Raw genomic sequence first — 14,649 nt, 5'->3', positions numbered from 1 at the left:
TATTCAGAGAAGTAATATTCTTTACATAGGTTTTTATTTATTTATAGCCCCCCTTGTAAAATAAAAGGAAATGTAAACCTTCTAAACAAATGTAAAATTGCTGAGAGTGCTCTTCTGAGCACATTTACATTTGACATTTACTGCTGATAGAATGGCACTCTGTAAATAAAATATACATACGTGAATGTATATACAGGTATGGGACCCGTTATCCAGAATGCTCAGGACCTGGGACTTTCCGGATAAGGGGTCTTTCCGTAATTTGGATCTCCATAACTTAAGTCTGCTAAAAATCTTTTAAATACTGAATAAACCCAATAGGGCTGTTCTGCCCCCAATAAGGGGTAATTATATCTTAGTTGGGATCAAGTACAGGTACTGTTTTATTATTACAGAGAAAAGGGAATCATTTAACCATGAAATAAACCCAATAGGGCTGTTCTGCCCCAATAAGGGGTAATTATATCTTAGTTGGGATCAAGTACAGGTACTATTTTATTATTACAGAGAAAAGGGAATCATTTAACCATTAAATAAACCCAATAGGGCTGTTCTGCCCCAATAAGGGGTAATTATATCTTAGTTGGGATCATGTACAGGTACTGTTTTATTATTACAGAGAAAAGGGAATCATTTAACCATTAAATAAACCCAATAGGGCTGTTCTGCCCCAATAAGGGGTAATTATATCTTAGTTGGGATCAAGTACAGGTACTGTTTTATTATTACAGAGAAAAGGGAATCATTTAACCATGAAATAAACCCAATAGGGCTGTTCTGCCCCAATAAGGGGTAATTATATCTTAGTTGGGATCATGTACAGGTACTGTTTTATTATTACAGAGAAAAGGGAATCATTTAACCATTAAATAAACCCAATAGGGCTGTTCTGCCCCAATAAGGGGTAATTATATCTTAGTTGGGATCAAGTACAGGTACTGTTTTATTATTACAGAGAAAAGGGAATCATTTAACCATGAAATAAACCCAATAGGGCTGTTCTGCCCCAATAAGGGGTAATTATATCTTAGTTGGGATCAAGTACAGGTACTGTTTTATTATTACAGAGAAAAGGGAATCATTTAACCATGAAATAAACCCAATAGGGCTGTTCTGCCCCAATAAGGGGTAATTATATCTTAGTTGGGATCAAGTACAGGTACTGTTTTATTATTACAGAGAAAAGGGAATCATTTAACCATTAAATAAACCCAATAGGGCTGTTCTGCCCCCAATAAGGGGTAATTATATCTTAGTTGGGATCAAGTACAGGTACGATTTTATTATTACAGAGAAAAAGAAAAATCATTTAAAAAAATTAGAGTTATTTGTTTATAATGGAGTCTATGGGAGATGGCCTTTCCGTAATTCGAAATGGGTTTCCAGATAAGGGATCCCATACCTGTACTATAACCATTTTTGTTTCCCTACAGATACAAATTGTTCCCTTTTATCCAAAGTGATAGAAGAATCCCTCTGATATTGATGTATTTACAGCAGAAAACACATATCCTGCCTATACCACATTCAGCCAGCAGGTGGCGGCAGCTCTTCCATTTGCTTCACTCATTTGCCATCAGGACCCAGTCGCACAGAATAGGAAAGTTAATTGTTACAGCGCCTGTTATATGTTCCCTGCAGGGATAGAACTATAGAAGACTGCTGGGGGTGAGTCCAGGATGTAGAGGGAGCCCCATTGGGGCACTGACTGAGAAGCAGCTTCAACATATGGAATGCATGTGAAATGCATAGTTGCAACTCCCAGCATCCTCGGGGCAGTAGGGCGGCATGTCGCCCCTAAATTTGTACTGCCCTAGGCCCAGGCTTATTACAGACGGCTGTAAAATCCCCGATACCGCACCAGTTACTCACCCCTTCCATTCAAGCTCTATCTATCCGTCAGCTTAATAATCAGCCCATCAGCACTGGGGTTTTATAGGCAGCTCCTATAATTTGGTACTGAGGCTTCTAGTTAATATGTCTAATACAATAAATATAACTGGGCGCCCCTCATTCACTAGTACATATGTTGATAGATATGGGTTAATCGCAGAGGAAGCTGAGCGGGAGAGAGGGGAACGCTGACGAGCGAGGATCAGACTCCGACATCGGCTTAGATTACCTGCAAACGAGGAGAAAAGAAAAGTTCTAAGTGAGACCTTTGTAGGCAGCAACATGGTTGGGTGCAGTGGGTGGGGGGCAATTGGGAACAGATACAACTTGGCCCTGCTCTGTGATGTAGTAACATAGTAATTTAGGTGGAAAAAAGACATGCATCCATCACGTTCAACTTATGCACCCCCACTGTCCGACTACTGCACCCCCACTGTCCGACTCCCCCCCATTGTCTGACTACTGCACCCCCACTGTCCGACTACTGCCCCCCCACTGTCTGACTACTGCGCCCCCACTGTCCGACTACTGCGCCCCCACTGTCCGACTACTGCGCCCCCACTGTCCGACTACTGCGCCCCCACTGTCCGACTACTGCGCCCCCACTGTCCGACTACTGCGCCCCCACTGTCCGACTACTGCGCCCCCACTGTCCGACTACTGCGCCCCCACTGTCCGACTACTGCCCCCCCACTGTCCGACTACTGCGCCCCCACTGTCCGACTACTGCGCCCCCACTGTCCGACTACTGCGCCCCCACTGTCCGACTACTGCGCCCCCACTGTCCGACTACTGCGCCCCCACTGTCCGACTACTGCGCCCCCACTGTCCGACTACTGCGCCCCCACTGTCCGACTACTGCGCCCCCACTGTCCGACTACTGCGCCCCCACTGTCCGACTACTGCCCCCCCACTGTCCAGCTTCTTACTCACCTCATCATAAAAAGCAATTAAGTCTGACATGACCTGTCCTTCATAAAGCCATGCTGATTCCTACCCATAATGCCATTCTCCAGTACATAATTTTGTATGTGATCCCTTAACAAGCCTTCAAATAACTTGCCCACCACAGATGTCAGACTTACAGGCCTATAATTGCCAGGCTGAGATCGTAATACCTTTTTAAATATGGGAATGACATTCGCCTTCTTCCAATCCCTAGGTACCATACCTGATGAAAGTGAGTCTGAGAATATCAGAAACAAGGGCCACTGCAATTCTGCCCCTAGCTCTCTCAGTACCCGAGGGTGTATTCCATCTGGCCCAGGTGTAGCATTCTACCAGATTGGTGGCTAATGAGTTGGGTTTGGCTATAAAGGCACGTGTCTGGGGTGGATAAACCCTGCCGGGTTGGCAGTTGGCTCTTCTCCCAGGGGCCAGGCGAGGGGGCCCTACTAACTCGGCAGTATAATTGTGATTCTCGGGTGTAATAACTTGACTTTCTCCGCACTGCACAGAACCTGGGTGCGATTACCTGGCATCTGTAGGAAGCCCTACCCCCTGGAGGGGTACAGACCACTTTTTTGCACCCCAAAAGCCGTGATGAAGATATTGATCAGCACAGTGAGGAAGACCAATCCCGTGGCCGCGTTATTCAGCACATTGAGCTGCGGCTGCTTGGAAACGTCATTCAGGTTCTTACGAGCTGCAGAATAAGGAGAAGGAACGGATCAGCGCTCAATACATTAATGTCTATTAAGGGAGAAGGAAAGGTAAAAACTAAGTAAGCTTTATCAGAAAGCACATACATAAGCACTTACAGTAATGCTGCACTGAGTCCTCTGTCAAAAGATACAGGATTTGTTGTCTTCTTCCTTGTTCCTGTGTCTGTGCAGCTCTCTCCTCTCTCCTGCTCCCCCCTCCCATAAGAATGCTAAGAACTCACTCCCCCCCCCCTTAGGAATGTGGATCTGAACCAATCAGCAGGAAGCTGACTCATAGTCTTACACACTGAGCATGTACAGGGGTCTTGGTCTGGGTGCAGGAGTGAGGCATTATGGGAACTTTCTTCACACAGCTCAGTTTTCTTTTTTCCTATGAGGCTTCTGATCATCTGAACGGGAGAAATATGGGGAGACTTCAGGGCACTATTGAGAGAACTGAAGGTATGCCTGCAGCTTGGGATTAACTCTTTATTAGCCTTTCCTTCCCCTTTAATGATGATGAGTAGAATTCCAATAATGACCTATGGGGTCACTAATTTATTGGAGAGTAACTTATCAATAGTGATGAGTAGAACAGTAATAATGACCTATAGGGCCAGTGCTTAACAAATGATTCATTGGGGACAATGCTTATCTATGATGATGATGTCCTGTAAGGTTACCAGTAATGACTTACAGGGGTAATGTTACATGTGATGAAGAGAAGAATACCACTGATGGCCTGCAGAAGCAGTGTTTTATTAGTGCTTACCAATGGAGATGAGCAGAATATCAGTGATGATGTATAAGAGCAGTGCTAACCAATGGCAATGAGTAGAAGACCAATAATGAGCTAATGGGCCAATGCTTAACAAATGATAATGAGTGCAATACCCGTGGGGGCAGAGCTTACCAATAATGATGTAGACTGCCAGTAATGGCCTGTAGGGGTAATGCTTCATCAAGGATGACCTGTGATGGGGTTGGATTTAGGGTTAGTTTACCAATGATGATGATGATAATAGCCTGTGCTTACCAGTGATGGTGAAGATAATAGCAGTGAAGACCTTATGAGGACAGTGCTTACCAATGATGATCAGTAGAATACCAATGAACACTACATGGGGGCAGTGCTTACCAATGATGACCTGTAGGGGCAGTGCTTGCCAAGGTTGATCATATGGGGGTAGTGTTTCCCAAGGATGATGGGTACAGTACCAACGATGACCTTATGGGGGCAGTGCTTACCAATGATGATCAGTAGACTACCAATGAATATTATATAGGGGGCAGTGCTTACCAATGTTGAGTAGAATACCAGTGATAACCTGCAGGGGCAGGATGTAACCCCATTATGGGCTAGATGATGTGAGTAGAATCCCAGTGATGGTCTGTAGGCAAATACTTGCCAATGATGATAAATACAATAGATGACTTTATGGGGCAGTGCTTACCAATGATAACGAGTACAGTTCCAATTAAGACCCTATGGGGGCAGTGCTTACCAATGATGACGAGTACAGTTCCAATTAAGACCCTATGGGGGCAGTGCTTACCAATGATGACGAGTACAGTTCCAATTAAGACCCTATGGGGGCAGTGCTTACCAATGATGATGAGTACAGTACCAATGATGACCCTATGGGGGCAGTGCTTACCAATGACGATGAGTACAGTACCAATGATGACCCTATGGGGGCAGTGCTTACCAATGGTGATGAGTACAGTACCAATGATGACCCTATGGGGGCAGTGCTTACCAATGATGATGAGTACAGTACCAATGATGACCCTATGGGGGCAGTGCTTACCAATGATGATGAGTACAGTACCAATGATGACCCTATGGGGGCACTGCTTACCAATGATGATGAGTACAGTACTAATCATGCCCTTATGGGGTCAGTGCTTACCAATGATGATGAGTACAGTACCAATAATGACCTTATGGGGGCAGTGCTTACCAATGGTGATGAGTACAGTACCAATGATGCCCTTATGGGGGCAGTGCTTACCAATGATGATGAGTACAGTACCAATGATGACCCTATGGGGGCAGTGCTTACCAATGATGATGAGTACAGTACCAATAATGACCTTATGGGGGCAGTGCTTACCAATGGTGATGAGTACAGTACCAATGATGCCCTTATGGGGGCAGTGCTTACCAATGATGATGAGTACATTACCAATGATGACCTTATGGGGGCAGTGCTTACCAATGGTGATGAGTACAGTACCAATGATGACCTTATGGGGGCAGTGCTTACCAATGATGATGAGTACAGTACCAATGATGCCCTTATGGGGGCAGTGCTTACCAATGATGATGAGTACATTACCAATGATGACCTTATGGGGGCAGTGCTTACCAATGATGATGAGTACAGTACCAATGATGACCTTATGGGGGCAGTGCTTACCAATGATGATGAGTACATTACCAATGATGACCTTATGGGGGCAGTGCTTACCAATGATGATGAGTACAGTACCAATGATGCCCTTATGGGGGCAGTGCTTACCAATGATGATGAGTACAGTACCAATGATGACCCTATGGGGGCAGTGCTTACCAATGATGATGAGTAGGATACCAATGACGATCTGTAGGGCCAGTGAGATGCTGATGAGAGTTATGAGGGTGATATAGTAGGTGAAAGAGGGGCCCTGCTCCAAAACAGCCTTTAGCTGCGCCGTGTTTGCCATGAATAGCGCCACATCCAGCATGCTCTCTGCCAGGCTCTTCTTGGTGGCATAATGGTTAATATTTAATGCTGACCCTCTCTCCCTTCTTCTATTATCCACCTGGGTTGGGAATAAGAAACCAAATATAAGTCAGACTGTTCCACCTCAAACAGTTCCAGGTTTAGCTACAAATTGAAAGCATTTCCATCTTTAAACATGAGGGGACAGTATAGAACCCATGTTTCCAAAACAAACCTGCAGAGTTATTTCTATTCAGCCGGGGATGGGGGGGGGCAGGATTTTTATACTGAATCCCCAAGGCAAATTCCCTGCCTTTCTGCCCCTGCTGAACTGCCAGTTGCTAAACCTCAATTACTGGCAGAAGCTTAGTGGGTGCTACACCCTTGTACCATGTGTCATAGGGTGAATGACGAGGCACCCAGCACCCAGCGACAAACCCATGGCTCAGCCACTTCTATGCACATAGCAATATGGGTCAGACTCGCAGGGCAGTTACCAGTAGCAACCAATCAGCAGTTGGTCTGTGCAACATTTTCATTGGATTAATACAGAAAAAGAACAGGTTTTAGGGATTAATACATCTGCATATGGGCCCAGGGCCAGCCTTTTACTACTAGATTACTAGCCCCAACTATTATTATTCCCCCATGGAAGTCTAATGTTTGGACACACCCCCTTCTAACACAGCTCCACCCAGTTTCATTCAGACATGCTCCCAAACCACACCCACATTATGCTATACTTGTGTCCTGCCTTAATCACTAAGGGGTATGCTGATGCACCAATGCAGTATATGCATTATAAGCAGTATATGAGTGTGGAACAGGGGAATGATGGGATATGAGTGCGGAACAGGGGAATGATGGGATATGAGTGCGGAACGGGGGAATGATGGGATATGAGTGCGGAGCGGGGGAATGATGGGATATGAGTGCGGAACAGGGGAATGATGGGATATGAGTGCGGAACGGGGGAATGATGAGATATGAGTCCGGAGCGGGGGGAATGATGGGATATGAGTGCGGAGCGGGGGAATGATGAGATATGAGTGCGGAGCGGGGGAATGATGGGATATGAGTGCGGAGCGGGGGAATGATGGGATATGAGTGCGGAGCGGGGGAATGATGGGATATGAGTGCGGAGCGGGGGAATGATGGGATATGAGTGCGGAGCGGGGAATGATGGGATATGAGTGCAGAGCGGGGGGAATGATGGGATATGAGTGCGGAACGGGGGAATGATGGGATATGAGTGCGGAGCGGGGGAATGATGGGATATGAGTGCGGAACGGGGGAATGATGGGATATGAGTGCGGAGCGGGGGAATGATGGGATATGACTGCGGAGCGGGGGAATGATGGGATATGACTGCGGAGCGGGGGAATGATGGGATATGACTGCGGAGCGGGGGAATGATGGGATATGAGTGCGGAGCGGGGGAATGATGGGATATGAGTGCGGAACGGGGGAATGATGGGATATGAGTGCGGAGCGGGGGAATGATGGGATATGAGTGCGGAGCGGGGGAATGATGGGATATGAGTGCGAAACGGGGAAATGATGGGATATGGGTGCGGAACGGGGGAATGATGGGATATGAGTGCGGAACGGGGGAATGAGGGATATGAGTGCGGAACAGGGGAATGAGGGATATGAGTGCGGAACAGGGGAATGATGGGATATGAGTGCGGAACAGGGGAATGATGGGATATGAGTGCGGAACAGAGGAATGATGGGATATGAGTGCGGAACAGAGGAATGATGGGATATGAGTGCGGAACGGGGGAATGATGGGATATGGGTGCGGAACGGGGTAATGAGGGATATGAGTGCGGAACAGAGGAATGATGGGATATGAGTGCGGAACAGGGATTATGGGATATGAATGATGGGGTATCAGTCAAATTCTGAAACTTGTAGTTTGACACTGGCTAAAGGGCTGAGGTTCCGGGGCACTAGGGGGCAGGCTGGGTCCCTGGGGGGAAGGGATTACAATACTGTGCCATATATGGAAGTGGAACCGGGGGCCCATATATATAATATATATATATATATATATATATATATATAATTCCTGCACTGGGCCCTCAGCATTCTTATTAGTGATAAAGGGTCCGGTGCGTTTATCTGTGCTTTCCCGTTAAATGAGACATTCTGTGTGACTTCTATTTGCCTCCCTCTCGGGGTGTGCGGGGGGGGGCACTCAGCACTCTGACCTGCAGAATAGGAACCAATCAGCATCTACATAGGGGGACCTTATAGGGAACTGTCTATAGGTAGGTCATATGTACACTGGGGTTCCCTCCCCACACAGGTCCCCTATCAGTACTCGTGGGGTTCCGTACTACTAACTTAGCAGGACCCTACCCCAGATGGTGGGGGGCCCTATCAACTAGTAGAATGCCCCCCCCTAGTATCCTACATGCCTTGTGGGGCCCCAGTGACATTTGTTTACCTTTCCTTGTGCTGTGTGGGGCCCGGCACAGGTCTCCCCTGCCCTACAGTTTGCGGGGGCGGCAGAAGGAGGGGAGAGGGGGGTCCAGAAGGGGACATTCCCTTCAGGAGTGAAGGTGGGGGCCATTAGAGTGGGCTGGGGGGCAAGCTCTCATTATCCTACTCCCAATCTGCCCCTCGATGGAGCCTCCTCCCCACACACGAGTCCCATTTGCGAGTGACGTGGAATCCCAGATCCCAGCTGCAACAGTCTACTTACCCTGAGGGTCTTGGGGGGGAAGAGAAGGAGGGGGTAATTGTTCCGTTCCCTGAGGGCTACTTACCTCCATGCTGATCCGCTCGCCCTCTGTCCCCATGTCTCTCTGCTGCTCCAGCTGAGTGTTTGGGTTCTGGCTGGGGGCACTGTTATGGGTGGGGGCACTGTTATGGGTGGGGGCACAGCTGGACGTACACATGTGTCATTCATCTGCTTAAAGTGGGACGCCATGCACGGGGCAGCGAGAGATCAGCACACAGATTGCTCATTGTCTGCCCATGAAAGAACTTACACATACAACACCTCCCTAGCAGCCTCTGCGTGTTTGTGCCCCCAGATCCAATCAGTTTGGTAGTGAACACCAGTGGGACGCTGGGAATGGACCAGTAGGGGGCGTTCTACAGAAATCTAAATGGGGCATCTCAGAGCCAGGATCCGATATAATCTGTGCCACTGTGACAGAATGCTCTGTTATACAGATAGCTAGAATCTCAGCCATAAAGCAGGGCAGGACTGCTGCTTACAATGGGGGGGTCAGATAGGATCTGTGCCACTGTGACAGAATGCTCTGTTATACAGATAGCTAGAATCTCAGCCATAAAGCAGGGCAGGACTGCTGCTTACAATGGGGGGATCAGATAGGATCTGTGCCACTGTGACAGAATGCTCTGTTATACAGATAGCTAGAATCTCAGCCATAAAGCAGGGCAGGACTGCTGCTTACAATGGGGGGATCCGATATAATCTGTGCCACTGTGACAGAATGCTCTGTTATACAGATAGCTAGAATCTCAGCCATAAAGCAGGGCAGGACTGCTGCTTACAATGGGGGGGATCAGATAGGATCTGTGCCACTGTGACAGAATGCTGTTATACAGATAGCTAGAATCTCAGCCATAAAGCAGGGCAGGACTGCTGCTTACAATGGGGGGGATCAGATAGGATCTGTGCCACTGTGACAGAATGCTCTGTTATACAGATAGCTAGAATGTCAGCCATAAAGCAGGCAAAGACTGCTGCTTACAATGGGGGGGGGATCAGATAGGATCTGTGCCACTGTGACAGAATGCTCTGTTATACAGATAGCTAGAATCTCAGCCATAAAGCAGGGCAGGACTGCTGCTTACAATGGGGGGATCAGATAGGATCTGTGCCACTGTGACAGAATGCTCTGTTATACAGATAGCTAGAATCTCAGCCATAAAGCAGGGCAGGACTGCTGCTTACAATGGGGACCCTGGCAGACAGTTTCTTTATAGCTCAGATGTGCATTGCTGTGTGTGTTACTGGGATGTTTATTTAATATGTTACGTTCTTAGTGATAAGGAGCCATTGCTGTTATAAAGTGCACTGTACCATTAAATATCTAGCCTTACAGTAACACAAGTCCCAGAAAGAAACTCCGGTTCACTTTGCTTCCTGCTCCTGGGCTGCTCTCTTTCCCATGGGCAAGCAGGGGGCGTGGCTTGCCCAACACAGAGGTAGCTAATTGGGGTTTACCTATTGCATTGATCTCTGTGGGACAGGAGAAGCTGTGGAAAACAGTTTGGCAGAGCAGAGCTCCCTCTAGTGGCCGAATTTACATCCACATCAGTGCAATGAGAAATCCCTTTCTTCTTTTATATTCATCATATTAGCAAAGGCAAAACTGCCAATATTTTAAAAACTAGACAAAATAATCCTGTATCTTACTACAGGTAACTACTCTGGGTCCTGGGATATCCTTAGATATTCAAGATAACTGTCAATCAATGGGGGCCGTACTGCAGCCAATAAATCTGATATTGAGCTGGAAACAACCAATAAAAGTGCGGGGAGCACATATCCATCCATGTCCAGGAGGTAAAGGGCCCCACTGGGGCAAAGGCTTCCAGCTTCCCTACCATTGGTACACAGCACAGTAAGGAAGGGCAGCTGCCACCAATCATACTGCAGGTCCCCGGGAGCCCTAGCCTTTCCTTGTTGCCAGCGACCCTCTTTTATCCCTAATCAAACTCTTCTTGCTGATTGGTGGGCAGGACTCGTATAACTCATAGATTTTCCATCTCCTTCTTTTAAAGAGAAACTGTAAAATCCACATGATACTTCTCCGGTTCCCCACCTATTCATCGTGCAATGTTCCGTGCAATGTTCCGTGCAAGCGAGTTCCATCCATCATCTTAGTAATCAGCCCTGCAGCGCTGGGATTTTATAGGCATTCAGGGTGGCAGCGCTGATATCCTGGTACCACCTTCTCCTGAGGCTTCTGTTTAATAAGTCTTATATAATAAATATAACTGGGTGCCCTGACTCCCCAAGTACTTTTATTGATAAGTATGAATTAATCACAGAGGGACCTGGGCGGGAGAGAGAAATCAGGGTCAAAGTTGTATGTGAGGCCTTTGTACCCTATATTCTATAGCAGGGCCAGAACTAGGGGGGGCAGCAGAGCTATGTGGCTGCGTGCCATTTGTGGGGGCGCAATTTGGATAGCAGCAGAAGCAGAAAAGCAGATGGATAAGACCATGGGCAAGCTGAACCTGGAGGTGAGTACAGTACCAATGATGACCTGTAGGGGGCAGTGTGTACAAATGATGATGAGTAGAATACCAATGATGACCTGTAGGGGGCAGTGTTTCCCAAGGATTATGAGTACAGTACCAATGATGACCCTATGGGGGCAGTGCTTACCAATGATGATGAGTACAGTACCAATGATGACCCTATGGGGGCAGTGCTTGCCAGTGGTGACAAGTACAGTACCAATGATGACCCTATGGGAGCAGTGCTTACCAATGATGATGAGTACAGTACCAATGATGACCCTATGGGGGCAGTGCTTACCAATGATGATGAGTACAGTATCAATGATGACCCTATGGGAGCAGTGCTTACCAATGGTGACGAGTACAGTACCAATGATGACCCTATGGGGGCAGTGCTTACCAATGGTGATGAGTACAGTACCAATGATGACCCTATGGGAGCAGTGCTTACCAATGGTGATGAGTACAGTACCAATGATGACCCTATGGGAGCAGTGCTTACCAATGATGATGAGTACAGTACCAATGATGACCCTATGGGGGCAGTGCTTACCAATGGTGACGAGTACAGTACCAATGATGACCCTATGGGGGCAGTGCTTGCCAATGTTGATGAGTACAGTACCAATGATGACCCTATGGGGGCAGTGCCTACCAATGGTGACGAGTACAGTACCAATGATGACCCTATGGGGGCAGTGCTTACCAATGATGGTGAGTACAGTACCAATGATGACCCTATGGGGGCAGTGCTTGCCAATGGTGACGAGTACAGTACCAATGATGACCCTATGGGGGCAGTGCCTACCAATGGTGACGAGTACAGTACCAATGATGACCCTATGGGGGCAGTGCTTGCCAATGGTGACGAGTACAGTACCAATGATGACCCTATGGGGGCAGTGCTTGCCAATGATGACGAGTACAGTACCAATGATGACCCTATGGGGGCAGTGCTTGCCAATGGTGACGAGTACAGTACCAATGATGACCCTATGGGGGCAGTGCTTACCAATGATGACGAGTACAGTACCAATGATGACCCTATGGGGGCAGTGCTTACCAATGATGACGAGTACAGTACCAATGATGACCCTATGGGGGCAGTGCTTACCAATGATGGTGAGTACAGTACCAATGATGACCCTATGGGGGCAGTGCTTGCCAATGGTGACGAGTACAGTACCAATGATGACCCTATGGGGGCAGCGCTTACCAATGATGACGAGTAGAATACCAAGAATGACTATACTATAATCACCGGTATTGCTGAATTGCACTGCTTTGTATACGAGCAACAGGGACTGCGGGTTTCGCTACATCGTGAATGAATTTCTATATTCAGACACTAGGGGGCAGAATAGAACCTGTGTTTCCAAGGGCAGCCTGAAGGAAAATACTTGCCTGGTGTTAGTTTCTTTTTATCTGACAGGGCAAGAAGGGAATTTGGTTGGAGTTTGGCTGAAGTATGTTGGGAGTTATAGTCCAGCAACTGTTGGGTGGAACACTGTTCTGTAAGGTTTATGTAATCTCCACGCTCGGAAGAGCTTACACTCTAATATTTCTATATTCAAAGGAGTTTCTGTCCAGCCTGGGGGGGGGGGGGGCAGTTTTTCTATACTGGATCCCTGGTTCCCTGCCTTTCTGCCCCTGCTGAACTGCCAGTTGCTAAACCTCAATTTCTGGCAGAGGCTCAGTGGGTGCTACACCCTTGTACCATGTGTCATAGGGTGAATGACGAGGCACCCAGCACCCAGTGACAAACCCATGGCTCAGCCACCTGCGTGCACATAGGGAAATGGGTCAGACTCACAGGGCAGTTACCAATAGCAACCAATCAGCAGTGGGTTGCCGTCGACTGCAACATTTTTATTGGATAAGTGTTGAGTGATCTATATATCAGCACAGGGGCCCCGGGGCCAGGCTTTTATTACCAGCCCTAATTATTATTACTTTGCCGTGTAAATTGGGGCTGTAACCTGCGTTTCATGGTGTCGATTTCATTGTTTGTCCTGTGATTCATGGTCAGTGGGTTGGGTTTGTGTGAGCCGCCATTCTGTTCCCAAGCTTATTGCTTATATTACTCACTGTCTGTGAGCCCCACTGAATAAACAGTCATTAGTACAGGGGAATATTTATATTTATTATATATTATAATGCTGCCATGGTATTATGAAATCACTCTGTACAGGCTATGAGCAAACTTAGGGGGCTGTTCCTACTGAATTGTGCTTAGTACAGGGGAATCCCTATGTGCCATAGTTTTATGGTATCTCTCTGTACAGGCTATGAGCAAACTTAGGGGGCTGTTCCTGCTGAATTGTGCTTAGTACAGGGGAATCCCTATGTGCCAAAGTTTTATGGTATCTCTCTGTACAGGCTATGAGCAAACTTAGGGGGCTGTTCCTGCTGAATTGTGCTTAGTACAGGGGAATCCCTATGCTGCCATAGTTTTATGGTATCTCTCTGTACAGGCTATGAGCAAACTTAGGGGGCTGTTCCTGCTGAATTGTGCTTAGTACAGGGGAATCCCTATGTGCCATAGTTTTATGGTATCTCTCTGTACAGGCTATGAGCAAACTTAGGGGGCTGTTCCTGCTGAATTGTGCTTAGTACAGGGGAATCCCTATGTGCCATAGTTTTATGGTATCTCTCTGTACAGGCTATGAGCAAACTTAGGGGGCTGTTCCTGCTGAATTGTGCTTAGTACAGGGGAATCCCTATGTGCCAAAGTTTTATGGTATCTCTCTGTACAGGCTATGAGCAAACTTAGGGGGCTGTTCCTGCTGAATTGTGCTTAGTACAGGGGAATCCCTATGCTGCCATAGTTTTATGGTATCTCTCTGTACAGGCTATGAGCAAACTTAGGGGGCTGTTCCTGCTGAATTGTGCTTAGTACAGGGGAATCCCTATGTGCCATAGTTTTTATGGTATCTCTCTGTACAGGCTATGAGCAAACTTAGGGGGCTGTTCCTGCTGAATTGTGCTTAGTACAGGGGAATCCCTATGCTGCCATAGTTTTATGGTATCTCTCTGTACAGGCTATGAGCAAACTTAGGGGGCTGTTCCTGCTGAATTGTGCTTAGTACAGGGGAATCCCTATGTGCCATAGTTTTATGGTAGCCACAGCCACATCCCTGAGCCATGCTAGCCACACTCTACACCAGGGA

The 14,649-nt window shown here is 47.3% G+C and overlaps 2 protein-coding genes across 2 annotated transcripts; one reads left to right on the top strand and one right to left on the bottom strand.

Moving 5' to 3' along the window:
• Nucleotides 1–1,221: 1,221 nt before the first annotated feature.
• Nucleotides 1,222–9,300, bottom strand: ninj2 (ninjurin 2). Its single transcript, XM_031898634.1, has 4 exons — nucleotides 9,022–9,300; nucleotides 6,113–6,344; nucleotides 3,368–3,538; nucleotides 1,222–2,122 (listed from the first exon to the last, which is right to left on the bottom strand). The coding sequence occupies exons 1-3, from the start codon at nucleotides 9,151–9,153 to the stop codon at nucleotides 3,387–3,389; spliced, it is 516 nt and encodes a 171-aa protein (XP_031754494.1). The 5' UTR covers nucleotides 9,154–9,300; the 3' UTR covers nucleotides 1,222–2,122; nucleotides 3,368–3,386.
• Nucleotides 9,301–11,386: 2,086 nt separating this feature from the next.
• Nucleotides 11,387–12,711, top strand: LOC116409450 (stress protein DDR48-like). Its single transcript, XM_031898108.1, has 2 exons — nucleotides 11,387–11,479; nucleotides 11,560–12,711. Exons 1-2 carry the CDS (start codon nucleotides 11,387–11,389, stop codon nucleotides 12,709–12,711), a joined length of 1,245 nt encoding a protein of 414 aa, XP_031753968.1.
• The last annotated feature ends 1,938 nt before the right edge of the window (nucleotides 12,712–14,649 follow it).

The sequence above is a fragment of the Xenopus tropicalis genome, chromosome 3 (genome assembly GCF_000004195.4).
Source record: "Xenopus tropicalis strain Nigerian chromosome 3, UCB_Xtro_10.0, whole genome shotgun sequence".
Classification (NCBI taxonomy): Eukaryota; Metazoa; Chordata; class Amphibia; order Anura; family Pipidae; genus Xenopus; species Xenopus tropicalis.
The sequence above is the reverse complement of the archived record's forward strand: the minus strand, read 5'-3'. Positions and strand labels throughout refer to the sequence as shown.

Coding starts and splice junctions, on each gene's coding strand:
- ninj2 (XM_031898634.1), bottom strand. CDS start 9,153: ATGTGTACGTCCAGCTGTGCCCCCACCCATAACAGTGCCCCCACCCAT. Junction 6,345..9,021: donor GCGAGCGGATCAGCATGGAG/GTAAGTAGCCCT, acceptor TTCCCAACCCAG/GTGGATAATAGAAGAAGGGA. Junction 3,539..6,112: donor TATCCTACTCATCATCATTG/GTAAGCACTGCC, acceptor CTTATTCTGCAG/CTCGTAAGAACCTGAATGAC.
- LOC116409450 (XM_031898108.1), top strand. CDS start 11,387: ATGTGGCTGCGTGCCATTTGTGGGGGCGCAATTTGGATAGCAGCAGAA. Junction 11,480..11,559: donor TGGGCAAGCTGAACCTGGAG/GTGAGTACAGTA, acceptor GATGACCTGTAG/GGGGCAGTGTTTCCCAAGGA.